At 59.1% G+C, this 26,628-nt stretch overlaps 10 protein-coding genes and 3 non-coding genes across 13 annotated transcripts; 5 read left to right on the top strand and 8 right to left on the bottom strand.

Moving 5' to 3' along the window:
* Positions 1-2,475: 2,475 nt before the first annotated feature.
* Positions 2,476-3,992, bottom strand: V1510DRAFT_421486 (uncharacterized protein). Its single transcript, XM_066934627.1, has 4 exons — positions 3,617-3,992; positions 3,391-3,585; positions 3,148-3,359; positions 2,476-3,116 (listed from the first exon to the last, which is right to left on the bottom strand). The coding sequence occupies exons 1-4, from the start codon at positions 3,828-3,830 to the stop codon at positions 2,631-2,633; spliced, it is 1,107 nt and encodes a 368-aa protein (XP_066787390.1). The 5' UTR covers positions 3,831-3,992; the 3' UTR covers positions 2,476-2,630.
* A 547-nt stretch (positions 3,993-4,539) lies between these two features.
* V1510DRAFT_421484 (P-loop containing nucleoside triphosphate hydrolase protein) lies at positions 4,540-7,313 on the top strand. Its single transcript, XM_066934626.1, has one exon. It carries the CDS (start codon positions 4,562-4,564, stop codon positions 7,241-7,243), a length of 2,682 nt encoding a protein of 893 aa, XP_066787389.1. The 5' UTR covers positions 4,540-4,561; the 3' UTR covers positions 7,244-7,313.
* Positions 7,314-7,318: 5 nt separating this feature from the next.
* V1510DRAFT_404558 (uncharacterized protein) lies at positions 7,319-8,707 on the bottom strand (the record flags this gene model as incomplete). Its single annotated transcript, XM_066932258.1, has 4 exons — positions 7,319-7,930; positions 7,962-8,246; positions 8,278-8,586; positions 8,618-8,707. The coding sequence occupies 4 exons, from the start codon at positions 8,705-8,707 to the stop codon at positions 7,319-7,321; spliced, it is 1,296 nt and encodes a 431-aa protein (XP_066787388.1).
* A 496-nt stretch (positions 8,708-9,203) lies between these two features.
* On the top strand, positions 9,204-9,277 carry V1510DRAFT_t215. The gene has a single exon. It is a non-coding gene; the product is annotated as a tRNA-Ala (tRNA).
* A 457-nt stretch (positions 9,278-9,734) lies between these two features.
* V1510DRAFT_421478 (uncharacterized protein) lies at positions 9,735-11,082 on the bottom strand. Its single transcript, XM_066934625.1, has 4 exons — positions 10,766-11,082; positions 10,416-10,733; positions 10,088-10,384; positions 9,735-10,054 (listed from the first exon to the last, which is right to left on the bottom strand). The coding sequence occupies exons 1-4, from the start codon at positions 10,850-10,852 to the stop codon at positions 9,779-9,781; spliced, it is 978 nt and encodes a 325-aa protein (XP_066787387.1). The 5' UTR covers positions 10,853-11,082; the 3' UTR covers positions 9,735-9,778.
* On the bottom strand, positions 11,077-12,521 carry V1510DRAFT_421476 (CobW/HypB/UreG, nucleotide-binding domain-containing protein). The gene is made up of 4 exons (XM_066934624.1): positions 12,419-12,521; positions 12,343-12,369; positions 12,204-12,272; positions 11,077-12,169 (listed from the first exon to the last, which is right to left on the bottom strand). Exons 1-4 carry the CDS (start codon positions 12,462-12,464, stop codon positions 11,202-11,204), a joined length of 1,110 nt encoding a protein of 369 aa, XP_066787386.1. The 5' UTR covers positions 12,465-12,521; the 3' UTR covers positions 11,077-11,201.
* A 74-nt stretch (positions 12,522-12,595) lies between these two features.
* On the top strand, positions 12,596-12,669 carry V1510DRAFT_t216. The gene has a single exon. It is a non-coding gene; the product is annotated as a tRNA-Val (tRNA).
* Positions 12,670-12,806: 137 nt separating this feature from the next.
* V1510DRAFT_t217 lies at positions 12,807-12,880 on the top strand. Its single transcript has one exon. It is a non-coding gene; the product is annotated as a tRNA-Val (tRNA).
* Positions 12,881-13,639: 759 nt separating this feature from the next.
* Positions 13,640-16,640, bottom strand: V1510DRAFT_234999 (kinase-like domain-containing protein). Its single transcript, XM_066930530.1, has 3 exons — positions 16,295-16,640; positions 13,948-16,261; positions 13,640-13,898 (listed from the first exon to the last, which is right to left on the bottom strand). Exons 1-3 carry the CDS (start codon positions 16,412-16,414, stop codon positions 13,840-13,842), a joined length of 2,493 nt encoding a protein of 830 aa, XP_066787385.1. The 5' UTR covers positions 16,415-16,640; the 3' UTR covers positions 13,640-13,839.
* Positions 16,641-17,997: 1,357 nt separating this feature from the next.
* V1510DRAFT_368867 (PITH domain-containing protein) lies at positions 17,998-18,996 on the top strand (the record flags this gene model as incomplete). The annotated part of the gene is made up of 3 exons (XM_066931374.1): positions 17,998-18,088; positions 18,121-18,244; positions 18,279-18,996. The coding sequence occupies 3 exons, from the start codon at positions 17,998-18,000 to the stop codon at positions 18,994-18,996; spliced, it is 933 nt and encodes a 310-aa protein (XP_066787384.1).
* A 136-nt stretch (positions 18,997-19,132) lies between these two features.
* On the bottom strand, positions 19,133-20,188 carry V1510DRAFT_427038 (Zinc/iron permease; the record flags this gene model as incomplete). Its single annotated transcript, XM_066935191.1, has 1 exon — positions 19,133-20,188. One exon carries the CDS (start codon positions 20,186-20,188, stop codon positions 19,133-19,135), a length of 1,056 nt encoding a protein of 351 aa, XP_066787383.1.
* Positions 20,189-22,036: 1,848 nt separating this feature from the next.
* Positions 22,037-22,554, bottom strand: V1510DRAFT_408091 (mitochondrial 54S ribosomal protein mL59; the record flags this gene model as incomplete). Its single annotated transcript, XM_066932435.1, has 2 exons — positions 22,037-22,093; positions 22,129-22,554. The coding sequence occupies 2 exons, from the start codon at positions 22,552-22,554 to the stop codon at positions 22,037-22,039; spliced, it is 483 nt and encodes a 160-aa protein (XP_066787382.1).
* A 3,255-nt stretch (positions 22,555-25,809) lies between these two features.
* Positions 25,810-25,992, bottom strand: V1510DRAFT_356654 (uncharacterized protein; the record flags this gene model as incomplete). Its single annotated transcript, XM_066930898.1, has 1 exon — positions 25,810-25,992. A coding segment is annotated over one exon (183 nt), but the record flags the coding sequence as incomplete, so codon positions are not given.
* Between the last annotated feature and the right edge of the window lie 636 nt (positions 25,993-26,628).

Genomic DNA, 26,628 nt, shown 5'->3' with positions numbered 1-26,628 from the left:
GGGCCTGTGACCCCGCCCCCCGCCCTCGACCCCCCCCCCCCCCCCGGCCCCCCCCGCCGGAGGCTCGTACACTGGTGCGCCTCCGGCGGCGACTCCGTCGAGGGTGGTGCCCTTCGGGCAGAGTCGGGGAAGCAGTTCTGAGCCGCACACCGTGCGGCTCATGAGCCGCACGGGCTGCACGCCCGCCGCCCGCAGGGCAGCCACCCTCGACGGAGTCGGCGCCGGAGGCGCGTACACCGTGGCCCCACGGCGAAAGACGCTGAGCTGCACGCCCGCCTGCCCGCAGGGCAGCCACCCTCGACGGAGTCGCCGCCGGAGGCTCGTGCACTGGGGCCGTGGCTTGCTGCAGCAGGGCGAACGGCGGTCAGCACTGAGCCGCACGACGTGCGGCGCGCGAGCCGCGTGAGCCGCACCGACCGCGCGCCGACCGGGGCCTGGCTCGTGTCACGTGGCGGCTCACAGATCGTCGAGCCGCATTCCGTGCGGCTCATCTTGCCATTGCGTCTTCGGCCTGCCCGAGGGAGACCCGCCGGGCCACGGAGGCCGCCCACGGCACCGTCGGCCGTGCTGGCGCGCTCAGGAATGGCCGAGATACCGGCACCTGGCTCATGCTGGCTGGAGACATCATTCTCGCTGCCTAGGGCAATGGCCTATCTGTCTACTGCAGTGCCTAAGCAGTAGCCGATCGACTCCGCTGGCCCAGAAATCGCCAGAGCGACGCACACCGCCGGGTGGTTTCACTGGCCGGCCGGCTCGGCGGCCGGTCGCCGCCTCCGGCACTGTTCGTAGTTAGGCAGAACGGGATGCCGACAAGAGACTCCGCGCTGAGCTCGGAATGCCGGCGATCCGTTGGCTGCGGAAGCCAGGAGTTCGCGCAAGTAGACATCCGCGACTCTGGACTCACTCGAGGCTCCTGGATCGACCGCACGCTCACGCACAGCCTCGTGCCGCTGACGAGTGGCTTCTCGGCCACATGAGTAGCTGCTCGACGAACTGAGCAGCTGCTCGACGAACTGAGCAGCTGCTCGACGAACTGAGCAGCTTCTCGACCGCCCGAGTAGCTGCCCGACAACCTGAGCAGTTGCTCTACAACCTGAGCAGCTGCCCGATAACCTGAGCAGCTGATTGACAGCCTGAGCAGCTGCTCGACGAACTGAGCAGCTTCTCGACCGCCCGATTAGCTGCCCGACAACCTGAGCAGTTGCTCTACAGCCTGAGCGGCTGCTCGAAAAACTGAGCAGCTGCTCGACCACTTGCTGTGCCTCCAACTGGGCTCTACACGATCCCTGCAATCGGCTCACCAACCGCTTCACCGACCGGCTCACCGACCGGTTCAGACCGCAGATCCCGGCCCTGGTCGTCGACTCTGCCACCCACCGCAAAGTTTCGGGACAGCCACGACCGGCACGTCTCAGGTCTTTGCTCGCTTCGAAGCTTTGGCTTGCCCGGCTGGTCGCCGACGCTCCCACCCTGGACGTGGTTGATAGGCCTGGCCAATTGCCTAGACAGATCTTGGTTCCTGGTGCCCTGTTGATCGTAGCGCGCCCGCGACGCGGTAACGGCTGCCTGTGCGGCGCGTTCACTTTGATGCTTCGGCCGCCAGTTAGCTCGCCCGCCCTCTTCTTCGGCGAGACATACACACATGCAGAGGAGCTCTACAATTGCCATGTGGCTGGTGCGTTCATGAAGCTACGAGATCCACCACTCGCGCTGATCACAGATGCTCAAGATCATACGCAAGACTCTTGGGTGTCTGTGGAGTCTCTTGGCTGTCTATGGAGCCTCTTAGGCTGTCTGTGGAGTCTCTAGGTCGTCTGTGGAGTCTCTTGGTCGTCTGTGGAGCCTTCAAGGTTGTCTGTGGAGCCTCTTGGGCTATCTGTGGAGCCTCCTAGGCTATCTGTGGAGCCTCCAAGGCTCTCTGTGGAGCTTCTTAGGCTGTTTATGGAGCGTTCCGGCTGCACAAGCGGTGCTACGGTCTCCAGACGGTCCCTAGGCGCCGGGCAAATAGACAGCGAAATCGGGCAGATGTGCTTCGTCTACATTGGCGGCAGTGCATGCCGACTCCGGCTCGTCGCTGCCAACGTGTGCCGTCTTTCTCGGCCGGGCGTACGTCCCGTGGGGCACGCCCAGGCGAGCACCAGAAACTTGGTGGCCCGCCCGGGACCAGCCGAACGGTACGCTGCACGTCAGGAGTTAGAGTTTTCGCTTGCAGTCAGGTGACGTATGCAGCGATGCACCGAGCGCACGGACGCCGCCCGCCTCACCATCTACTCAGCCGCCAAGGCTCGTACGTGCAGCCGCGGCCAGGCCTCTCCGGTCCAGAATGCCGCGCGTCGCGGACCTCCCGCCTTATCCGCCCTGCAGGGGCGGCCGCCCGGAGGAGCCGCGGTGCGCGTTTGGGCGAAAACAAGAGTCACCTGACCAGACGGCGAGTCGCCGCAGCTGCTCAAGCCAACCGGGCATTTCGCGCGCACGTCGGAGCGTCAAAGGCGTCGGCGCCGCGGGCGCAGCGCACGCCGCCTGTACATTGCATTGCAAATTGAAAGACAGACTCAAAACGTTTCCAAAAAGGACGTCAAAGCAGGCAGAGCCCGCGCGTCCGCCGGCCGGCGCACGTCCGCGCAGCGCGTCTAGGGAAAGAGGTCGGCCGAGGTGGCCTCGTATGCAGCGAGCTTGTTGCACAGGATCGTCCAGACCTCCGGGCGGCCATCGAGGTAGGAGTGGCGCGAGAGAATGTCCTCCTCGTCCTCGATGAGCCGGTCGAGCACGGCGGACGCGCCCGAGAAGTAGGTGATCTTGGCGACGGCCAGGCTGATGTTGCAGAACTCGGGCCGCGGCAGCGCGTCGGCCACGGGCTCGGGCTTGGGGCCGCCGAACGCAAGCACGGCCGGCGCCTGGAAGTCGAAGGTGACCGGGCGGATGTTGACAAAGTTGTACACGTAGCCCGCGGTCGGGTCCTTGGTGGCGCTGATGCCGCAGTCCTGGCTGACAAAGTGCGGGAGCACGTACGGGCTGAGCAGCACCCAATTGCTGGCCTTGAGCAGCTCCTCGCAGCGCAGGTCCTTGCTGCGGATGGCGCCGTCGGTCAGCTTCGAGAGGGCCTGGATGAGGCCGGGCTGGGGTCAGCGCCGCGCGCGCGGGGCCTACCTTGCGGTACGTGTCGGTCGGGATGACGGGAAACAGCCGGAGCGAGACGACGAGGTCCTGGTGGCGCTGCAGCATCTCGACGTAGTCCGAGTTGCCGGTGACGGTGCAGCGGGTGCCGTCGCGCGAGAGGACCTGGCTGCGCAGCTTCTTGAAGTACGGCGGCATGTTGTCCTCGGGCGCGATCCCGGTCTGCTTCTTCTTGCGGTTGTGGACTGCGGTCAGCGCGCCCGCCGGGCGACTTACAGGGCAGCAGCACGGTCACGACCAGCCGCTTGGCCCACTCCACGATGGCCGCGCGCGTGGCCGCGTCGGCCTTGATCAGGTCCGTGTACTGGTCCAGCTTGTTGCGGTCGAGCGAGATGTAGTAGTCGAGGTCCTCGCGGATGTACTTTGAGTTGTCGACCATGTCGTGCAGAATGTCCTGCACCTTGCTGATGACTGGCGTCAGCCCGGCCGCGCGCGCACGTACTTCTCTTCTTGAACTCGCTGCAGTTGCCGAGCAGGCTCGTGAGCTCGAGCGCCAGGAAGTATTTGCCGGGCGCGTACTTGAGGCACGCGATGATCAATTGTACGGTCTTGATCCGCAGCTCGCCGTAGAACGTGATGTCCTCCATGTCGCTGCTGGAGATGCCATAGTACATCCAGAGCACCAGCAGGTCCTCCGGCGAAATAAGGACCTTCATCGGATATCGGGCGCGCGCGCGCTTAGAGACGGGGCGTTCGGTCGTTGCTCGGCATACGCACGTTCGAACGAGCGTAGGTCGGCGGGTCGCGTTGCGGTGAGAGGCGAGATGGCGCGCGGCTCGGTCTGCCCTGGCCGGCCGTTTCGATTCGGTCCATCCGCATGCCGGCGAACGGGGGCCACGCCGGCCGCGCGCGCGCAGGCGAGGGCACGACGCCGGCCGGGCGGCGCCGGCCGGGCCGCGATTCGGCCCGTGGCCAGGCCGGGCGGCGCGTGCCCGGCGCCTGGGCCCGGGACGGCGGGCGGCCGGCCGGCCGCGCGCGGTCGCCCCGCGCCGGCGCCACGCCGCCGCGGGCGCCGGCCGGCCCGCCGCGCCGCCGCGCCCGCGCCCAGCCGCCGCACGGACGCGCGCTAATGCGGCCTTATCGATAGCGGCCCGCTTATCTCACTTAATAGCCGAGACCAAAACCTTATTCGCCGCCCGTCGCGCCACCGCTGTCATCCCCGTTTAATTTAGGTCACGCGCTGGCAACTTTCCTTCTCGTGTCTTCCACTCCAATCTGGAATTTCCTAGAACCGCCACGATGCTTCTCACACCACCGCCATTGCCCAAGTCGGCGCGTCGATCAACATCTGCCCACACCGCCCGATCCGAGCCGTCCCGGCCGCTCCCTATAAAGCGCCCTCGTCCAGCCTGCTCTCCCACCACATCAAACAAGCACAACACACACAATGGACATGCAACTGACAGACAGAGTGACGACCATCCTCCAGGAGTCGTCACGAATCGCTACCGAATACAACCATGCTAGCCTGATGCCGATCCACCTGCTGGCAGCCATGGCGCTGCCCGAGGCCGACGGCAGCCCCAGCTACCTCAAGATCGTCGTCGAGAAGGCCCGCTACGAGTGGCAGGCGCTCGAGCGCGCGATCAACAAGCACATCGTCCGCGTCCCCTCGCAGAACCCCGCCCCGGACCAGGTCCTGCCGTCCGCGGCCACCGCCAAGGTCCTCCAGGCGGCCAACAAGATCCGCGGCGACCAGAAGGACTCGTACGTCGGCCAGGACCACATCCTGCTGGCGCTCCTCCAGGACCGCGCGACCCAGGACCTCTTCAAGGAGGTCCAGGTCCGGCCGGACGCCATCGAGACCGCGGTCAAGGGCATCCGCGGCAGCCGGCGCATCGACTCGCGCACGGCCGACACCGGAGACCAGTACGAGTTCCTCAAGAAGTACGCCGTCGACCTGACCGAGATGGCCCGCGAGGGCAAGCTCGACCCGGTCATCGGCCGCGAGGAGGAGATCAGGCGGTGCATCCGCGTGCTCTCGCGGCGCACCAAGTCCAACCCGTGCCTGCTCGGCGACCCCGGTGTCGGCAAGACCAGCGTGGTCGAGGGCGTCGCCCAGCGGATCATCGACAACGACGTGCCGTCGGTCCTGGCCGGCTGCCGGCTGATGTCGCTCGACCTGGGCGCGCTCAAGGCCGGCGCCAAGTACCAGGGCGACTTTGAGGAGCGCATCAAGGGCGTGCTCAAGGAGATCGAGGAGGCCAAGGAGATGATCATCCTCTTTGTGGACGAGATCCACATGCTCATGGGCGACGGCAAGACGGACGCCGCCAACCTGCTCAAGCCGATGCTGGCGCGCGGCCAGCTGCACTGCATCGGCGCGACCACGGTCGAGGAGTACCGCAAGCACATCGAGAAGGACGCCGCGTTCGAGCGGCGGTTTCAGAAGGTGGACGTGCCGGAGCCGACGGTGCGCGAGACGGTGGCGATCCTCCGCGGGCTGCAGGCCAAGTACGAGGTGCACCACGGCGTGCGCATCCTCGACAACGCGCTCGTGACGGCGGCGCAGCTGGCGTCGCGGTACCTGACGTACCGGCGGCTGCCGGACTCTGCCGTCGACCTGATCGACGAGGCCGCGGCGTCGGTGGCCGTCGCGCGCGACTCCAAGCCCGAGCAGCTCGACACGCTCGAGCGCCAGCTGCAGCTGCTGCAGGTCGAGATCCAGGCGCTCGAGCGCGACACGTCCGACTCCAAGGGCGACCAGACGACGAGCGACCGGCTGGCGGACGCCCGCCAGAAGGCCGCCAACCTCGAGGAGGAGATCCGGCCGCTGCGCGAGCGGTTCCACACCGAGCGCAAGGGCCTCGAGGAGCTCAACAACCTGCGCAAGCGGCTGGAGGAGCTCGAGTACAAGGCGCAGGACGCCGAGCGGCGGCGCGACAACGCGTCGGCGGCCGACCTGCGCTACTTTGCGATCCCGGACATCAAGAAGCGCATCGAGGCGCTCGAGAACGACAAGGAGACGCAGGACCAGGCCCTGCTCGAGGACCTGGTCACGCCGGACCAGATCGCCGAGACGGTGGCGCGGCTGACGGGCATCCCCGTCGCCAAGCTGTCCCAGGCCGAGAACCTCAAGCTGATCAACATGGAGCGCGAGCTCGCGCGCCAGGTCGTCGGCCAGACCGAGGCCGTCAAGGCGGTCTCGAACGCGATCCGGCTCAACCGGGCCGGCCTGGCCAACCCGAACGCGCCCAGCAGCTTCATGTTCATGGGCCTGTCCGGCTCCGGCAAGACCGAGCTCGCCAAGAAGCTCGCCGGCTTCCTGTTTGCGGACGAGAAGGCCATGATCCGCATCGACTGCTCCGAGCTCGCCGACAAGTGGTCGGCGTCGAAGCTGCTCGGCGCCGCGCCCGGCTACGTCGGCTACGAGGAGGGCGGCATCCTCACCGAGGCCCTCCTTCGCCGGCCGTACTCGGTCCTGCTCTTCGACGAGGTCGAGAAGGCCGCGCCCGAGGTCCTCACCGTACTCCTCCAGCTGCTGGACGACGGCATCATCCACTCGTCGTCCGGCAAGCTTGTCAACGCGGCCAACTGCATCGTCATCATGACGTCCAACCTCGGCGCCGAGTACATCCAGCAGACCACGTCGTCGCACATCGACGCCGTCACCAAGTCCCACGTCATGGACGCCGTGCGCGCGCACTTCCGGCCCGAGTTCCTCAACCGGATCTCGTCCATGGTCGTCTTCAACCGGCTGTCCAAGAAGAACATCCGCAAGATCGTCGACATCCGCCTCAAGGACGTCTCCAAGCGCCTGCAGACCAACAACAAGGACATCCAGATCGACGTCGACGACGCCGCCAAGGACTTCCTGTGCGAGCACGGCTACTCGAAGGACATGGGCGCGCGGCCGCTCAACCGCCTGGTCCAGACCGAGATCCTCAACAAGATGGCTGTGCAGATTCTGCGCAACCAGATCCGCAACAACGAGACCGCGCGCGTCACGATCAACGCGGCGGGCGACGGTCTCGAGGTCATCCCGAACCACGAGCAGGACATCGACACGGATCCGATGGAGATGGACTCGGACGAAGAGCTGTCGATGGACGAGGAGGACCTGGACTAAGGGGATTAGGAATCGCATTATTTTTGGAATTTAGGTGTACATAGAACAGCAATCTATCTATAACATAAAATACAGTTACTCCTTGGCCTCGGGGACGGCCTCGGGGACGGCGGGAGCGGCCTCGGAGACGGCCTCGGGGACGGCCTCCTTGGTCTCGACGGCGGCCTCGACGGCGGCCTCGACAGGGGCCGCCTCGGGGACGGGCTCAGCCGCGGGCTCAGCCGCGGGCGCGGCCACAGGCTCAGCCGCAGGCTCAGCCACGGTCTCAGCCACGGGCTCGGCCACGGGCTCGGCCACGGGCTCGGCCACAGGCGCGGCCACGGGCTCGGCCACAGGCGCGGCCACGGGCTCAGCCGCAGCCGGCGCCTCCACAGCCACCGGCGCCGGCTTCGCCACCGGCGCCACAGCCGCGTCGTACTCAGCCACGTCCTTCTCCAGCATCTTCCACAGCTTCGGGCCCGTCCGGTTCATCTTGTAGCCCTCCAGGATCGAGTCGCGCGGGCGGCCGAACCGGCCCCACGGGATGATGTAGCCGCCGTTGCGCTCCTTCACGGCCGGCGAGAAGCCCGCAAACAGCTCAGTGTAGGCGCCGTACTTGGGCTCAAACGACACGGCGTTGCCCAGCTTCTTGACCCACGTCGGCCGGTTGTTCTGCAGGTTCGTCTTCAGGTGGCCGGGGTTCAGCGCCTGCCGTCAGCGCGCTCGGCCGTGTACTTACCACCGACGTCACCTTCGGGTACCGCTGCGACATCTCGTACGCCAGGATGATCGCGCCACTCTTGCTCTGGCCGTACTTCTCGAGCTGGCCGCCCTTGCGCTTGACAAAGTGCACGTCGTCCCACTGGATGCCGTCCGGCTTGGGCGACACCAGGTTGGCGTCGGACGCGACCCAGATCGCGCGCGCCTCGCCCTCGGCCTCCACGGTGCTCTGCAGCAGCGGCAGCAGGATCTTGTTGAGCAGGAAGTGGCCAATGACGTTTGTGCCCCAGTGGAGCTCGTGGCCCTGGCGTCAGCAGCGCACCGCGGCCACGTACCTGCACGGTCGTCGGCGACGAGTCGTAGCCCATCACCGCGGCGTTGTACCACACGGCGTCGAGCTTGGTCAGCCGCGCGGCCAGCGACTTGCCGGCCGCCAGCACCGAGTCCAGGTCCGACAGGTCCATGCGCACAAACATCAGCTGGCCGCGCACGCCGTCCTCCGGCACGGTGCCCTGCACGTCGCGCACGGCCTTGTCGAAGTTCGACAGCGACCGCGTGCCGACGTGCACCGTCGCGCCGCGCCAGAACAGAATCCGGACGAGCTCGAGGCCGATGCCGGACGTGCCTCCGGTCACGAAAAAAACCTGCGTAAGCCCGGCCCCTGCGCCCACCCACCTTTCCGGTCTGCTCCTCCACATTCTTCTCCGTGAACTTGGGCTCGGGAGGGAACGCCTCCGAGAGCGTCTGCGAAATGTACTCCAGCATTGCGTAGGGGGGTCGGGATGGAAGTGGTGAAGAATTTTTGGCAGGACGATGAGATGTGGAGTCGCCGAGATGGCGTGGATAAGCGATAAGATTAGCGCGGGCGTGGTCTGGCAGCAACAACAATGGACTTGTCGCGGCTCACGGACGAACAGCGACTCAGTCACGAACATCTGACGCTCGGACATCGATGACTACTGTGACAACTGGGCGCTTGGACACCTGTTCGGGATGGATTTAGATGGACACGCGGCCGTGTATTGTAGATCAGGCACCGAACCCAATCACCCGGTACCGTGTCGCTGGGCCGTCGCCGGGCCGACACCGGGACAGGCCGCCGTGCTGGTAGTCGGACGCCTCGGTGCTACCAGCCAGCAGTGACCCTGCGTCGGGCCGCCGGCAGCACGCGTCCGACAGCCAGGCTTGCTGCCGGGCTGCCGGTCGAGCCTGCCGACCTGGCTGAATGTACCACGACAGCCGGCACGACCATAGAGCAGAAGGGCGTCTGGTGTAGTTGGTTATCACATTCCCTTAGCATGGGAGAGGTCTCCGGTTCGATTCCGGCGTCGTCCAGTTTTTGCCGGGCTAGCTCGGCGGTAGATCCTTTTGCCGGTAGCGTCAGGGTCCGGCGGGTAAACTGCGCGCTGCCGGAGAGCTCGGCGGCGGCCGGGTTGGAGGATTTGTCACCGGGCGGGTCACAGAGTCGCGGGTCGCACCTCTGTCGGACCCCGGGTCGGCTTGCTCTTGGGTCGGTCTATCTGTTGGGGTTCCAGGTCGTACAGACTCCGCCGACCTACCAGTCCGCGGACCCGGCTCCCCTGTCCCGGCCAAGCTGTCGGTCCGCGGACCCGGATCCTCTCCCCGGCCTGGACCGGCTCCGGCCGCGCCACAACCGCCGGACCGTGTCCTGACCCGTGTCCTGACCCGTCCACACAGTGTCCGCGCGCGTCTGCAGCGCGTCCACGCCGCCTCGCGCAGGCGGACCGCGTCCGCAACCGCGTCCGCAGTGTCGCACACGCACCGCCACATCTACCAAACAATGGCGCCCACGCCAGCTTATTTCTACGCCGTCCTTTAATACATCTCGGTCTCGCTCTGCAGCAGCTCCCACAGCCGCCTTGACGACCCCGCCGCCAGGCCCTTCTGCACCTTGGCGCTCGGCGTGCCAAACCGGCCCCACGGCACAAAGTACGCGCCATTGTCCTTCTCGCTGATCCGCGGCGAGAAGCCCGCAAAAATCAGCGTCATCGCCCCCAGCCGCGGCGTGAATGAGAACGTGTCGGCCAGCGTCTGGCGCCAGCTCGACATCTCGCGGAACAGCTTTGTCTTGAGGTGGCCCGGGTTCAGCGACTGTCGTCAGCCTCGGCATCTCCAGTTCCTTACCAGCGACAGCACGCCCGTGCCCGTCACCCGCTGCGCAAACTCGGTGCCCAGCAGAATGTCGCCCGCCTTGGACTGGCCGTACTTGGTGAACTGCGACGCCTGCGTATGCTCGTAGTTGATGTCGTCCCAGTTGATGCCCTCCTCGGCCGGAGCAAAGTTGTTGGCGTCCGACGCAACCCAGACCACGCGCACTGATCCCGCCGGCTGGTCCTGCGCCGAGTTGATGATGGTCTCAGTCAGGTACCGGTTCAGCACATAGTGCGCGACAACGTTCACGCCCCACTGCAGCTCGTAGTTCTGCTGTCAGCCCGGCCGCGGTCGCACGTACCTGCACCGTCTTGGCGCCCTCCGGCGGCTCCATCACTCCAGCGTTGTACCACACGCCGTCCAGGTGCTGCGTGCGCTCCAGCAGGCTGTCCACGCCCGGCTTGATCGTCGTCAGGTCGCTCAGGTCCATCGTGACGGCGAAAATCGCGCCGCTCGACGGCGGGTGAGAACCCCGCGCCGGCGTTGCCATGATATCCTCGTACGCCTGGTCAAACGCGGTCTGGGTGCGCGTGGTCGCAAACACTGTCGCGTTCTTCCAGTACAGCACCCGGGCCAGCTCAAGGCCGATGCCGCTGGTGGCTCCCGTCACAAGGTAAACCTGGGGTCAGTGCCGCCGGAGCCGCCGCCTACCTTGCCCGAAAGATCCGGCAGGTCCTTCTCCGTGAACTTGGGCTCCGGTGGGTACACCTCCGTCAGCGTCTGCCACAGTTGTGCCATATTGAGTGCTGTTCGACTGGCTGTTCGACTGTTTACCGAGATCTGGTCAGCCCGCTACCAACCGAGATGGGAGAGTGGAGCCTATTTGTGCGCTGACGTATGCCCGTCACCAGCACTGCCCCGCGCGACCGTCGGCAAATCTACGCTACGATTGGCACAATCTGCCGCTCCTGCGCTCAGCGCCTGCGCGGCTGGGCCGATCGTGCCGGGCCTGTGGCCAGGGGTCCGTGTGAAACTAGTATTGTCTAAGTACACAACCGTCAGGCCCAACGAAAACACAGCCGTCCGGCGACCGCGCTTGCCGAAACAGACGTCCGGGCCTGTGACGTCACCCCCTGTCCATTATGCTCTATTTCACTGTGACCTCGGCGTGCGGACCCAGCCAGCGCATCTTGTTGATCCGCTTGAGCCACATCCGACTGTCACCGCGGCCGACCATGATCGTCCCGACGCCGTCATTGCCCTTCAGCGTGGCCAGCGCGCGCTCGCACGCCGCTTTGTCGTCAAGCACAGTGTAGTCGTAGCGTCCAAACGCCCAGTTGAGGATAGCCAGCTCGTCCGAGGCGTCCGCTTTTGGCTCGAGGCCGCAGCTCTCGCGGTCGTCTGCCTTGACGCGCAGCACAAACTTGATCCGGTAGATCTCATCGCGCGGCGCCCTCTTCAGAAACGAGGCAAAGTCTGCCAGACGGTTGGGGGCCTCAGTCGGCACCAGATTGATGTGCAGCGTCTCTATCTCGGCGCTGTGGCCCTCACCGGCAGAATGGTCATGGCCCGGGTCGGCGCAGGTCGATGAGTCGTGGCCAGCCGCGTCCAGGGCCGACGAGCTCAGCTTCGAATCCAGCCCGACGATCACGTCCAATGGCACTGTGCCCTTATTCGACTTGATCTTGGGCGTGTCCGTGTTGACGTCGTTGACCCGATCCCACACGAGATCAAACTTGCGCTCGTCGACGCCTTCCCACTTGTTGAACACGATCAGGTCTGTGTACTGTGCCTGCATCAGCGCCGTCTGCGACGTGTCCGCGTAGCCCGTGAAGTTCTCGGCGTCAATGACGTTGACTATGCCATCCAGGCGAATGCCGTAAGGGACGTCCGCCGTCTCGAGCTCCCTGGACAGGTCCCGGAGCTGGATGGAAATCGTCGCGGGAAATGCACTGCCCGACGTCTCCACCAGGATCCGGTCCGGCGCGTATTTCTCCTGAATCTCCTGGATCGCCGCACGCACCTGGCCCGTCAAGACGCAGCACAAGCAGCCGTTAAGCATCTCCGTGACGCCCGCGATGTTGGAAGAGCTCTGCGCACTCAGAGCCGAGTCGACTCTAGGTCAGCGTTGTCCGGCAGATGTACCTACTCTCGACGTCGCCATACTCGTTCTTGAGAATCGCGACCTTGTAGTCTGAGGGGAATTGCTTCAACAGAGCTGCAGGGTCAGAATGGTCTCATGGAGTCTGGTCCGCGACAGGCGTCATGGGCAACGGCTGGCTACTTACAGATCATCAGCGTGGTCTTTCCGGCCCCTGCAACATCAGTACTGGCCCTTTCGCCTCGAGATGAGGAACGACTTACCCAAGAACCCAGTGAGCACCGTCACCGGCGTAATTTGCTTGGTCATGGCGTGCAGTAACCGCTGGCCAGAGACTCTTCGGGGACGAATGTGCAGGCTCAGGTCTCGAAACACGTAACGCAGGGTAAATATTCCCAAGAGACTAAGTAGTGTAGCATTGCCTTATCTTAACAAGAAGTGGTTCGATGGTCTAGTCGGTTATGGCATCTGCTTAACACGCAGAACGTCCCCAGTTCGATCCTGGGTCGAATCATATTTTTAATCTTTTTGCATGGCGTCCGTGGACTGAGAGAGTATTGTCTAGCGCAAAGCACTCTCTTGGTTTAATTTTACCCTACTTCACTCTAAAACAGGTTAAGTAAGCATGGTGCCACACTCAAAATAAGAAGTGGTTCAATGGTCTAGTTGGTTATGGCATCTGCTTCACACGCAGAACGTCTCCAGTTCGATCCTGGATTGAATCATAAATTTTTTTTTACTTTTGCCTGGCCGATAAGGTCGCATGCCAACAAATGCAAGCACACTGTATTTACACCGTGTGGTCCCTGCATTTTTAGCCATGCTGGATCTGATATACGCAATCTACTCGTAGCGTTTAGAATACCACGGCCCTGAGAGCGAGCACAGCACAGAGACGTGGTCTCCTCTGAGATCGCCAACAGATCTCGCGCTCTCTATGTACTTTATCTACCGCGATTTATGAGCAGAGTATATTTAGATAACGCAACATACAGAAAACAAGAGGTGCGCTGGTCACGGCTGCCGGGTACGGAAAGACGATATTGTAACGTAGACCGCTTGTCCCTGCCGAGCCTTCCGGCGCGCGGCCCGCAAGGCTGCACAGGCCTCAGTCCACAGCAGCGTCTGACTGAAAACAACTACAGGCATAAATGCCCGCAACTAGGAACGGAACAACACTTGGAAACGATAATAAGCTATATATGTACGAAGTCGCTCAAGTCGGCCATCCAGTCCAGGAACCATAACAAAACTTTCGCCCGCAGGCGTTTTTTCATAATATAAACAAATAATAGCTAGTATCCAACTATATTCAGAATTAGAGAAGAGAGTAGCAGACACGATAACAAAACGAAAGAAACACAACGCCGCCGAGACCATAACCTAATATCAAAGCACCTACTCCATACTCTTTCGCGTAGATGTTTCAACTGGCGACGAAAGAGCGAGACCAAACAATTCCATGCAGACTTCCGTCGTCATGAATATCTCGGTAGACACCAATGACCGTAGTCTTCCGATTTATATGTAATTTAACCGTACCCGTGCAACCTTATGATCTAAATCATATGCCAAATGTATACTCCTCGCTGGAGTAGGAAGGAAAGCAAAATCTTCAAAAAAACAATCAAATCAACGTATGTATATATGCGCTTTACGGCCGCTGCGCTCACACAGCAACGGCTTAGAGAGTCTCAATCTTCTTTTTAAGGCTGTTTAGGCGCTTACGGATACTCGTAATGACTATTGGGTCAGTACAGCCAACTGGACGTCTGCGGCGCCCGTTACTCACATTTTTCGACCGTCCGACGGTCCTCCTCGTCGATACAGTCCTCGGGGCCGTCCTGCTCGAGGAGAGCCTCGAGCATACGTAGCGATGTCTCGTAAGCCAACTGGCACCCGCGATAATCGTCGCCCATGAGTTCGTTTACTGCCGCGCCCCGGGACATCTCGAGCGCACGGTCATAGATAAGCTTTTCGGCGGTCACATCGTTCGTCAGGATCTCGGTTCCTTGAGGGACGCCCTTGCCCATGGGGTCGGCAAGCTTCATGCGCACGAACTCGGCCTTGCTCAGGTCCTCGTTGAAGCGCTCGCGCACGACTTGGAGATCGTAGATCAGTCTGCTTGACGCGCCCGTGCCGTCGCTCTGCGACCACCACTCGCCCGCAAGGTTTGTAGCCTTGACAAGGAGCGTGAGTGACTTGACGTAAAGTACCAGAGCCTCCTCCGACAGAGCGATCACAGCATCCGCCGTCAGCTCGGTCGAGGGGGTCACGTCGGCCGACGGTGTCAACGGCAGAAGCTGCGAGAATTTGACTTCGGCGAACTCGTGCACCGCGTTGGACTTTTGGTAGATATCCTCGATACGAGAAATGCATCTCGCTTCTTTCTCGTCAATGACGTCTTCCTTTGCCGTCAAAGTCGGCTGCGCGGCCCCCGAAATGCGACTAGCGATGTAGCCGTATAACGCAGGCGGCGAGTTGGACGAGTGAGACGACGGGTCAGACTTTCCAAACAAGCGCGCGCTCGCCATCGACAGTGCCTTGGCGAGTGTCGAGGACGGCGAAGTGCCGTACGTCAGTCTGCGCTCGTAGCTTCCCTGGCCGCTGTAGCCGCCTCCGTGTGTGCTGCGGATGCGGACCGGACTGACTGAGAGCGGAGACTGGCCGCGCGTTGGCATCGAGTACTTGCGCTGGAGGTCCGCGGTGCGGAGCTTAGGCGAGTTGGCGAGCTCGTCCGCCAGCGCGTTGACCTCGACCGTCTGCTTTTCGACCACGACGTACTCGCGCTCGAACATGACCTCGTCCTCCGGACGAGACGTTGCAGAGAGCGACGCGCCGGCCCTACCATGATTGATGGGCACGATGGACGACTCTGCGTTGTCGAGCAAGCTGCCGTTGCTGTATGTGGTCGAAGACGGCTCGGGCCCCGCAGCAACCGCAGCACGGGCCGCCTGAGCGGCGTGCGGGTCGGCAGGCATCGAGTATCGATGGCCGCGGGCAGGCGTACCCGGCACAGGCACCGGTGGCGTCGTCGTGTTGGCCGAAAGCATCGGCGCAGCTGCGATCCCTGGCGGCGAGGGCCGACGTTCGTATGCCGCCGGCGACAGACGCGTAGGTCCTGGCTGCGCAGCCGGGCTCGCTCTGTCTGCTGGGCTGATGCGGCCTGTCGCAGGGAAAAGTGCTCCAGGCACCGGAGGCGTGTTTGCTGGAATGTACTCAGCAATGAATTTGTCTTCCACGAGGATGTTGAGCGACACATTCTGGAGCTCAGGAATGTCACCGCAAATGACCTCGTCCTCAAAAAACTCCTTGTAGCCCATTCGCTCCACAGGGTTTCTCTTGAGCAGGCCACGGATGAGCAGCTTCATGTCGTCCGACACCGGCACGTCCTCGGAGAACTTGATGCGGTCGTCGGTCTTTTCGATCTTGCGCAGAAGCTGGACGTGATTGGACGCACGGAAAGGAGCCTTGCCCATCGTCATCTCGTAGAGCACGGTGCCGACCGACCACAGGTCAGCCTTGGCATCGTACTTCTCGTAACGGAGAATCTCCGGAGCCATGTAGAGAGGCGAACCGCAGAGAGTCTCCGCCAGCGACGTCGACGGCAAGATACGCGCGAATCCGAAGTCAGCAAGCTTGAGCACAGGCAGACCCCATCGGCCAGCATAGCCCATGGCAATGTACTCCTCCTCGGTCTTTGGCGACGGGCACAGTAGCAGGTTCTGGGGTTTCACATCGCGGTGGATGAGGTTGCGATCGCGCAAGAACTGCATAGCACTTGCGAGCTGCTTTAGGAAGTGACGGACAACGACCTCGTTCAAGCCGCCGCCTGGAGGGTTCGGAAACCGCTCGACCATAGACGCCACCATGGGGATGCTCGCGAGCTTGTCTTTCTTCTTGATAAAATACGAAAGGTCGCCCAGCGAGCAGTACTCCATGACGAGATGGATGTACGTTGCCGAGTGCTGGCAGTCCAGCAGCGACACGATATGAGGATGCGATAGGGTCTTCAAGATCTTGATCTCCGACTCGAGATTCTCCAGAAGCTTCTTGTTGAGCTTGGCACGAAGGACCGACTTGACGGCCACTGCGCTATCGGTTTTCTGCTGTCAGCACCATAAAGGCCCGGTACCTACCATATGGGCGCCCTTGTAGACGTTGGCAAAGCTACCACGACCGATCTCGTTGCCGATACGATATTGGCCGATGGCGTAGTCCATCGCCGGCTCGCGCGCCGGCAGCTGCTCGTGCGCCATGACGGCAGGCACTTCGGCTGCACACCGGGCAGCCGGAGACAAGGACGGGGCTCGAGTTGGGCTCGAGTTTGGGCCAGTTGAGTGATCACGCAAGCCGAACACTGTCGGGCATGCTACTGCCCGGATCCGATCCGGCACGCGCTGACGATACGACAAACGACGGTGGCCAGGACCAGGGACTGTAGAGGATTAGTGGAGGGGGGTAGAGCTGGACCGGGACGTGCGGACACTGCCGAATATATATCTGGGATATGCTTGTCCACCGGCAATGACTAACAGGAGGGAATCACCATCCAGAGCCCTTGGTGTTGCGGCGCCAGCGGCGGTGGAGGCGGTGCGTCGATAAGCACCGCCACAAACCCTGCGGGCGCCGCAGGGTGCCGTGGTACGCCATACCTTCGCGGCGGCTGTCTTTGCCCGCCTCACGCTAATCGCACCGCCACAGGCAGTTACTAAGAACGCGATGTGGGCGTGTGTGCTTGGCCGGCGCCACGACTGACTCGCCGGCGCGTGCGCGGCGCAGCGACCACGGGACTCACATGTGGCGCACCGGCGCTAACGTGATTGTGGCGCCATGGCAAGCCATATCCCGATAGGTCGACTGACCGTGACGCCATCGTAGCCACAGGGCGTGCATCAAGCTGCGGCATGCGCCACAGTCCTGCGGCCGCGGCCGCTCTGATAGCGTGCATCAAGCCGCAGAGATAGCCCTCGCGTGCGCTGGCAGGCGCTTGTGCCGCCTGGCGGCGGCACGGTCTGTGGCGCACAATGTGGCGCAAAGTGTGGCATGCACCGCCACGGACGTAACGGCGCGTGCGGGGCATTCCTCACGACGCGACAGATATGGTCCCAACTATCGCTCGGATCGAGGTTATCAGCAGTACGTGGCGCCCTGGTCAGCCAATCTCTACATGGCTGCCTGGTGCCGGCTGCCGGACGCCGGCACAGCCGCGTCGTGTCTACGGTGAACTGATTTACGGTGTAGCTTGTTCCGCCACAGCTTCGCTGGCCGCCAGGGTGCCACTGTTATAGGTCTAGGACCGCACGCGTGCACGACCCAGCTAGCGACTAGTGCGCTCCTGATCACAACAAGACAGCTCAACGCGCGAAGGACGGCCTGGCCGCGGCCGCGACCTGGTCGGCACTCTGGTATCCGCGTACGCAGTCACAGAGATGACGCGAGGTCTTGAGCGGAGCACGACGCCGCAGTCACGGTGAGCCGCTTGAACTCCTGGAGAGTGCCGTTGTGCCTGGAGAGCAGTCACGCATTCCAAAGTACGGGTACCAAGCATGCACCGCACATGCCTAACGCGCACCAGTTGTGGCTGGGGCTTCACGTCGGGACATGGCGGAAGCGCAACCGGTGCGACCGATAGCGCCGTAAAGACGCGTTCGCCGGCCCAGCTGACCCGATGGCACAAACGTCACAGTTCTATGCTGATAGCGGTTTTCCCACGCGCCACTTGATCTTTTGAGCGCAAACGTCAAAACTGCTATTCATGACTAAGCGATGACTCGGTAGGCGACCCCAGCCGAGTCAAGGTGTAGAGCAGTCCCTGATCTACACGCCGTCCGAGAACAAGATGTCCGTCAAGCAGATCTCGAGCCAGAGCGATTACGACGCAGTAGTGAATGCATCCGCTGCTGTAGTGGCACTCAAAGCTCCTTGGTGTGGTACGATCCTCTGTCGGAAGTGCTAACCGCAGCGCCGTGCAAAGAGGTCGAGCCGGAATTCACCAAGCTGGCTGCACGTTTCTCGCAGGTGACGTTTGCTACGCTGGATGTGGATGCCCAGGCTTCTATCTCAGAGCCACTCCAGGTGACGGCTGTGTAAGTTGAGCTCTGGATTTATCGCTGACCCCAGTCCGACGTTCATTATTTTCCGCAACGGCCATGAGACCGCGCGCGTTCTGGGCGCGAATTTGCCGCGGCTAGAGAGCCAGCTGGTGGCTCTGGACGCTCCTGAATCATCTGGATCAGATGCCGCCACAGCCAGGTCATCGGTCGCTGCCTGGCCCCCGATGTACAAGCAGTACGTCGCGCCTACTCATGCGATTGTGAACGACTCGATCGAGACGCGGTCGCTGGAGGCTCTCAACGTCCTTGCCGCCAGCGGAAGCGACGCCCTGACGGCCGTTCGCAGTGTTTTTGCACGACTGGTGTCGCCCGATCCTACAAGCGTTGCTTCCGACGCGGACTCTCAGTTTCTATTCTACGTGCCGTTCATGAACGAGACCAAGCTTCACTCGATCATTCTGCAGTTCCGCGGCGGCGAAGTCGACGGAACCGCCCTCCAGCGGCCGTATAAGATCAAGGTCTGGGTCAACCTTCCTTCGGTTCTTTCGTTTGATGATGCAGCGTCGATGCCTGCAGTGCATGAGGAGGAGGTGCCGGAGCCGGACAGTGAGGGCTGGTCGCATGTCAAGCTTCGCTACGTGCGCTTCCAGCGGGTATCTTCCGTTGTCATTTTCATCGAGGGCGAAGATGATGACACTCCTACCGGTTTGAGCAAGGTGCTGTTTATCGGACAGTCGGGAGACAAGCTGGCCATGGGCAAGCTTGAAAACGCGCATGAAGACTAGGAATGACTTTTATTAAGCGGTGTATGTGACCAAATATGAAGTTCCAAATCTATCAATACGTCCAAAAACCATTAGAGAACAAATACCAGCCGAACCGGATCTAATTTTGACAAGAAAGCAATGCAAAACCAAATGTCTACGCCCAACGGCCAAGCAGGGCCATCAGACCAGCGCCGCAGCACATGACGCCAAAGGCAAGACACACACGCTTGAACGGGGCCTCGCGCATCGAGCGCGAGAACAGGAACTCGTGGGCCATGAGCTCGACAAGACCGGTGTACAGCAGAATGCCAGCCGAGACCGAGTCGAAAATTCCGTTCGAGATGAGCGTGTTGCGGCTCGAGTCGCTGTAGGAGTAGCGAACACCAAGGCCGATGGCGATGGCGATGGGCGTAGTGATACCGAACGCGATAGCCATGACATACGGCGTCCAGCGCTTGGACGGCGCCCACTGGGTTGAAGCCAGACGTGATCCCAGACCAAGACCCTCGAACGACTGGTGGAAGACAATGACAACGTAAAGAACGTTGAACTCCGAGCCCGAAGTGGCCAGCGAGAGACCGACAAAGATCGAGTGGAACACGACGCCGAACTCAAGAATGAAGAGCGCAGTCAATTGCGTGGCCAGCGAGTCGGCGTAAGGGGTCTGGCTCTCGACGTCCGAGGCAGTCGACGAGCGCACCTGCTTCTCACCAGCGACAGCATCCTCCTCCTCGTCCTGGTCGGGGTGGACGTGAACGTGAGCAGTGTGAGGGTCGCGCTCGGTGGTGTGGCCGCTCGACACAGGCTGCGAGAACGACTCGAACGACGCAAAGCGGACAGTGAGCAGCTCAAGGAAAAACAGAGCGAAGATCGAGAACATGCAGATACCCAGCGCCCAGGGGTACTCCTCCCAGGCGCCGCCCAGGCACTCGTCGCCAAGCTCCTCCATGGCAGGGTCCAGCAAGTGGATAAAGGCCGTCGCAACAATCACTCCCGAGCCAAAGAACTTGGCGATAAAGAAAACGGCATCGCGCAGCGAGCTCTTGCGCGACGAGCGCACAAACAACGGCAGCAGAGTAGACATGGTACCCGCAAACAAGATCACGAAGACAGCCGAGATACGCACGCCGATGCGGCCGTCGTACTCATTGTCACTCTCACATGTGTCGCGCTTGGCGATCGCGCTGGCGATCTGTCCCACAGAGTCCATTGTGTGTGTAAATAGGCAGGTTTGGAGGCGTGTGAAATGGCCTGGTAATCTTTGCTTTTCAACTGGCAGTTCGGATTACGACGCACGACAGCTGTATTTAAGTCGCTCCGCGACAATGCTTAACAAGACAGCGGTCGCAAAGGTTCTCACTGACTCGTTTCTTTACCAGACAACTGCGGTCTAGTTGCACTCTTGCCCTGCTATGGACCCGTGCACGTCAGTCAGCCTTTGTCCTTGTCGGTCTAGTTCCCGTCGTCCGAAAACTCCGATGCTCTTTAGTCTCCGCAGCTGGTTTCCGAGCTGACTGCCAAGGTCCTCAGAAATCTGCCGAATGCTTCTCGTAGGCTTTTGCACGTTTCTAGATCGCTGTTGCCGTTCCCTGGTACCTGGCTCTCTAAGCCCTTGATAGCACCTTTTTCCTGTGCGAGATGTGATTTCCCCGGGCCCTTTAATTATTCACGGCTGTCTACCGAGAATCTGTAGTGAATGCTGTTTTTCGGGGCGGGTCTCTCTATATGACTGATGCTCGAATTTGTGGGCGCTCGTAAAAAATCTTCGGAGCATCAGAATGCATAAAAAATGAGTACCTTGGTGGTTGGGACCTTACTATCTATCGCATATCGTAACGTTCATTAAGTCGCTCGGCTCGACACAAGCAAAAGCTTAGATCCGGTTTCCATCGCTCATAGAATGCTACAACTGTGCTTGCGCTAAGTCTTGTAGAGGGCTTGCCGTCATGGTACGCCGGAGTCCGAACTGAGACTTGTGGGACTCGTGGGACTTTACGAGGCCTACGAGCGTCATGCGCCAATGATCGAGTGGTTATTTCGGGTGCGTTCGAGGGCTTTTACTAGCGGGCCGACGCACAGTAGCCGTCCGCTCTACATCGAAGGCGCAATAACCGCCCCGCTTGTGGACCCCGACACTGGCTTGCCGATTTCTCGTCGGTCCTATCCGAGTGTGCTCGTACTCCGGCCGGTTGTTCTTCGGACGAGGCCGGCTGCTCCAGCTAGTCAATCTGTTCATCTACCGAGTTATATGGGACCTGGGGAATTTGCTGCCGCCGCAAGAGGCAGTACGTAACTGCAGACACACGACCAACTTCCTATTACGTTGCATATTTTACCATATATAGCTAGATTGATGACTCCCAAGGTCCCCGCTGCAGGGCCACCGAGGTCCTCTGGGAACCTTGGTGGTCGCATCAAATAGAATTAATAGGCAGCGTGCCATTGGTTGACAATTAGCGCTAATGAGCCGCACAATATGCGGCTCACGCTCTGCCGACACGCTGTTGTCACGTTACGTTAGTCTGCTTAAACAAGTGCAAACACCTTGCTGGCTGTCCGGAGCCTAGTAGCAATTATTATGGCGCGAGCCTATCAGGCCGTTGCCGAGTCTCAACTACTCTTTCGGTTGACAGACTGTTCGGCGGCTGCCGGGAACAATGATTGAGTGACAGGTCGCTAAACTATATCGAATCTTGGACACAATATCGAGGTCCTTGCTGGTTCTACAGACTGATTCGATGACGGCGTCTCCGTCTTGATCAGCAATAGCTAAAGGAAAGAATATCGCAAACAATCATATGTAGCTTGAACGGTTCAAAACGCATGCCAGGCTGAAGGTTTTCTGCTCAGCATTCTCGTAGTTCCGGCACCATGAAGGGCCTAGTTAATGCTTTGAACACTGGTATCCAACAAGCCTGTTATAGCCAAGTAGCCGTGACTGATCGGTAGAGTTCATCTCCTAAGAATCGTATCAAAATTATATGTACAGTAATTACAGTCTGAGGGATATCCCAATGCAAGGCCACTGGCCGTAAGTAAGAGTCGATGTGTTTCTAGCTCAGAACATGTTCTTGGGCCAGTCTTTACGCTTCTCCAGCCGACGCTTGTAACGGTTCTGTTGGTTAGTGACACACGCTGGTAGCAACTTACTCCTTTGACGGAGAGAATCTTCTCGTCAATCTGGGCAATAGCCTTCTCCTTTGCTAGCATCCTGTCCTCGTAATTGCGCTCGTAAGCAGCACCCTTTGGACGAACGACACCCTTCATAGGCAGCTTGCCCTCCTTCTTCTCGAGACCAAACTTCTTGTCCATAGATGGGAGCAATGTCTCCAATCCATAGTCTTGAGCCAGCTTGAAAATAACACTTTGGCGACGAAGAGAGTACACAGGGTCGTGAACAACTTTTGTGACTGGATGAATAGCCGGCAGAAACGGATTGCGGTCGTCAGCGGTAGTTAAAGTCTGAGTGCTGGCATATGCCTTTAGAGTACTGGGCGGATATTTAGCGAAGAAGCTTTTGAGGACCGGTGGTAATTTAGCGGTCACTTCCTTCGCGGCTTGGAGCGTCAACGACATGATGTGCTTCGCGTTTGTGTCCTGTCGTCAATCAATCGTGTAGTTGCGTCGAGAAGAAAAAATTGCTCTAGGGTAAAAACACGTGCATTGGTGTGTGTCAAGTTACCCGGACGTAATACTTAATTACCCGGGTTAACAATTACCCGGGCGACGTGGTGCGGTTACCCTGACGAATAGGCAACCGCGCGGTTGCTAGCGGCACAAGATGCACACTCCCCGCACGCCCACGCATGTCTCGCCAATGCCGACGTACCCAACACCGGGCTTGCATTTTCGGAGACCGCGGCGTGACCGCCAGCGCTTATGGCGGCGTACCGCTACTCTACGGGTATACACACACGTGATTTAGCCGGTGTCAAGTAGACCGCATTGCATTGCAGGATTGTCGCGCCAAGTCCGAACGTCTGTATGCACTCGATCGCTGCTGCTACTCAATGTTCATGCTTCCTCTCAGCGGGGTCGTGAGCAAGCCTACAGATATACTTCGTTATTGGACAGTGCGGGGCGCATAATCGCGGCATCCGTTCTGTTGCACGGAGCCGCGTGCTTGTGACGGACGCACGAGTTTAGAGCCGTGTGTGTTCACAATTTTTGCTATGCCTGCACGGAACTACACCGGCCTTACCGACAGAGCCCACATAATATTAATATTACGTGAAATTACTATTCGCAGTATACAAGTATACCTACACTCCGGATAGCAAACGGCACGGCGTCGAAGGCGGCTGGATCATGGCGGTGCACGCTACGGAGATAAAATACTTTGGTGCGTCATGCCTGCACTATGTACGCACGTAGGGTGACAACGTTCAATTTAGGCGCATGGACTCCAGTAGCGCCGGCGGCAATGACCTCTTCCAAAATCAACAACACCGTAGCCGCCTGGACGGGACGGTAATGCACTGTCTTAGACGACAAGCTACAGCCACTCAGAGCTCTCGCAGGCCAAGATATTGCCTATGCTACCATAAATAGTTTCAAGGCGAAACATCTGGTTTAATAAGAGGATCCGAAATATTGGTTGTGCATTATTCTTGCGTATTATTTTGGCCACGACCAAACGCAAGTCAGAAACTGTTGCAACGTGTGATTATACACGCAGTACGCTCTTTTCTTTCCAGCATATTCGCGGTGCCTCCTGTAACCTTCCTTTTCCATTTGATTTCACAAGCGGCATTTGAGTTGCGAAATTTGTTTGTTTGCCTAAACGGCTCACGGCGCGCGTCTTACCACCAGCAGTGTTTACTATTAGGCTTCACAATAAACTTTCTGTGTTTCATAACAAAATTCTATTTTCCGTAGTTAGAACAGGCCACAAAAGCTAAATACAGACATCAGGACGCCTTCGCCGAAAGTAGCGAGCGCGCGCACGCGTCGCTGACGGACCCAATTCACTCCGGTGGGCAGTCAATCTACCAACATGGTCCCAGAGCTGCCCAGGGGATTATTACATTTAGCAACTTGATCAGGCGGACAGCGACCGAGAGACGGCGCCAAGAGTACCAGTAGTACCAGAACATGCGGTTTGGTCCTCAAATCAGGACAATCGTCGTCGAGCGCGGCGCATTCGTATAACTTTGGTCATGCAAAACGTCTATGAATGATCCAGACCGTCCAGTCCTCGTATTCGTCATTTCAACCAAGCGGCTGGATCCTTCCTTTTAAGAATTTCTGGTGCGGATCAGCTGAAACCCGCTAGGAAAGTTGAGCGACGATCAACGTCACGAGCTTTCTTCCCGGTATTCAGAGGAGGCGAGACTCGCTATCCGCTATGTCGCTTATGGCGGCACCTGCGAATTCCAGTGGCAGTCCTTGGCTGAGTACTTCCGTAGATACGTTTATTTGCTTTGCACATTTGACGCGTTCGCGTACGATTGCCCAAGCGCAAGTCTTCGCCCGATACCCTACGCCGCCAGAGACAGAATTACGACTATTACGTTTTGTTTCTATTTCTAATAAAATTACAAGTGCTGCAATCTTCTGACCACTCTCGCGTTTATAAAAATTGCAGTTTATTATTGTAATGTACGAAAGCTTTTGTTATTACATATAATATCTCTTAAACTTTTTTATACCGCATGCTCAGCAAACCAGAATATGATTGCAACCAAGAAAACAGAAACATAAAAGATAAAATAATATAGTATACACACATCCTTTGTTATTTCGAAAACGAATGCCCACATACTAATATTATTGTAAACGGAACGACCGGTAAAAAAAGAGATGACAAAGCGAACAAACCGCATCCAGCGATTCACACGATTAGAAATATGGTAACGAGAGAACTTAACAACCAAAGCAAGTTGATAGGCCACTAGAATACCCTAGCAGCTCATGCAAACAGTAAAAACGCATAAACAAAGGTATACCTAGATAAAAATACAAGTCATATATTTGAGGCGATAAATGAGTAAACCAATAAATAATGGACGACACCGAGACTGTAATTGAAAACGAAGACTTGTGCGTGCATAGATAGATCTAAAAGTAAATTTCGATAAATAGAAAGCCGGCGGCGCGGTGGGCTTGAAAGTAATGAATGAGTTCCAACCCAAGCAACTGATAAGGCATATAATGAATGAAAATATCAGAGTACATACTATTAAAAACGTATATAATAGCACATGGACATAAAGCAACCTAGCAAAATCGAAAAGTGACGCGTAGAAGGCGTGTTGTGTATGTAACCCCTAAGAACCATAAAATGAGCGTAACAGCCAATGCAAAAAAAAATAAATAGGAAAATATAAAAGAAAGTTCAGCTTAATTTAGTTAAAATTAAAAAGCACCTGAACCTATGATTCAATAAGTTGTAAACTACTGAATCAGATACTGCTGCTCAAACTGCTGCTGTTGTGATCGCGTCTTGGGCGAGAACTTGCGTGCAGTGACCCCCGCGCGAGACGTAGACATACTCCGGTCGGATCGCTTGCGGAGAGTATCTTTTCTACCTGCGCTAGCGTCAAGCTGATTAGTAGGGGATGCAGACAAGTCATCAAGTGTGTAGACAATCTTCGAGTTTCCGTTCGTCATGCGACAGGGACCAGGTCCAGGGCCAAATGAAGAAGAGGCTTGGTTATCCGAAGCACTTGGCTGCTGGGTCCCCAGCTGAGCGCTCATTTGACTCAAGTCGGAGTATATGACCGTATTTGACTCAGAAGCAGCCGAAACAGCCGAAGACCCACTGTTTGTTCGGTTGCTCAAACCAGTGGATGAGGTCGCCTGGTCCGCACGTCCAGCGCGGCCCCGCATGTGCGTGCGAGCGTGCTGAGCCAAATTGTCGGAACGCGAAAAACCCTTGCCACAACCAGTGCACTTAAAAGGCTTCTCACGAGTATGAAGACTGCGGAAGTGACGCTTCAAGTGCTCCTGTCGCTTGAAGCGTCTATGGCAGTGCGTGCACATAAAAGTCTTGCTGGCGTCCTCGATCGGGCTCGGCTTGCGTCCCCGACGTTGAACATAAGACGTCATAATGACGCTTGTAGAGCCATTTGACTTGTCGGCCTTAGCAGCCGCAGCTGAACCAGCAGCAACAGCAGCTCCTACGTCACCCGTGGAAACTGACGCAGAGATGGCCAGGGGTGATGTAGAAAGCGAAGGCGAAGAAGAAAACGAACGAGAGGAGTAAGGTGACTCACAGACCGAAGGTGAGCTGACAGACGCCGAGTTGGCGGCGTAAGCGGATTGGTAAAGATCGATAGAAGATGTGAGTGGAAAAGACATGCCCGTGTTCAGTGCAGCACTCATCAGATTAGCCCCGCTTGGCATTGTGTACATGGAGGCTGATGACTGCATGTGATATGAAGACTGCGCCGCATTCAGGTAGTTGGGATCCAACTGAGCACTCGCTCCAAAGTTAGGCTTGAAGTAGTCGGTGGTGTTCTGAACGCCATCCTCGTCCGATTCAACCTCGTGAGGGAGCATGCTAGAATCAGACACAAAAGAAGCATCTTCATCAAAGACAGATGGGCTCGACGCAGCGGAAGACGAGGACGAAGTAGAGAGAGAGGACGAAACCAGCATGCTGTCTAGCGGAATAGGATCAAGATAAGCGTGCTGGGACTTCATGAT

The sequence above is a fragment of the Dipodascopsis tothii genome, assembly GCF_038497935.1.
Source record: "Dipodascopsis tothii strain CBS 759.85 unplaced genomic scaffold V1510scaffold_30, whole genome shotgun sequence".
Lineage (NCBI taxonomy): Eukaryota > Fungi > Ascomycota > Lipomycetes > Lipomycetales > Lipomycetaceae > Neoaidaea > Neoaidaea tothii.
This window is presented reverse-complemented; position numbering and strand designations above follow the sequence as displayed.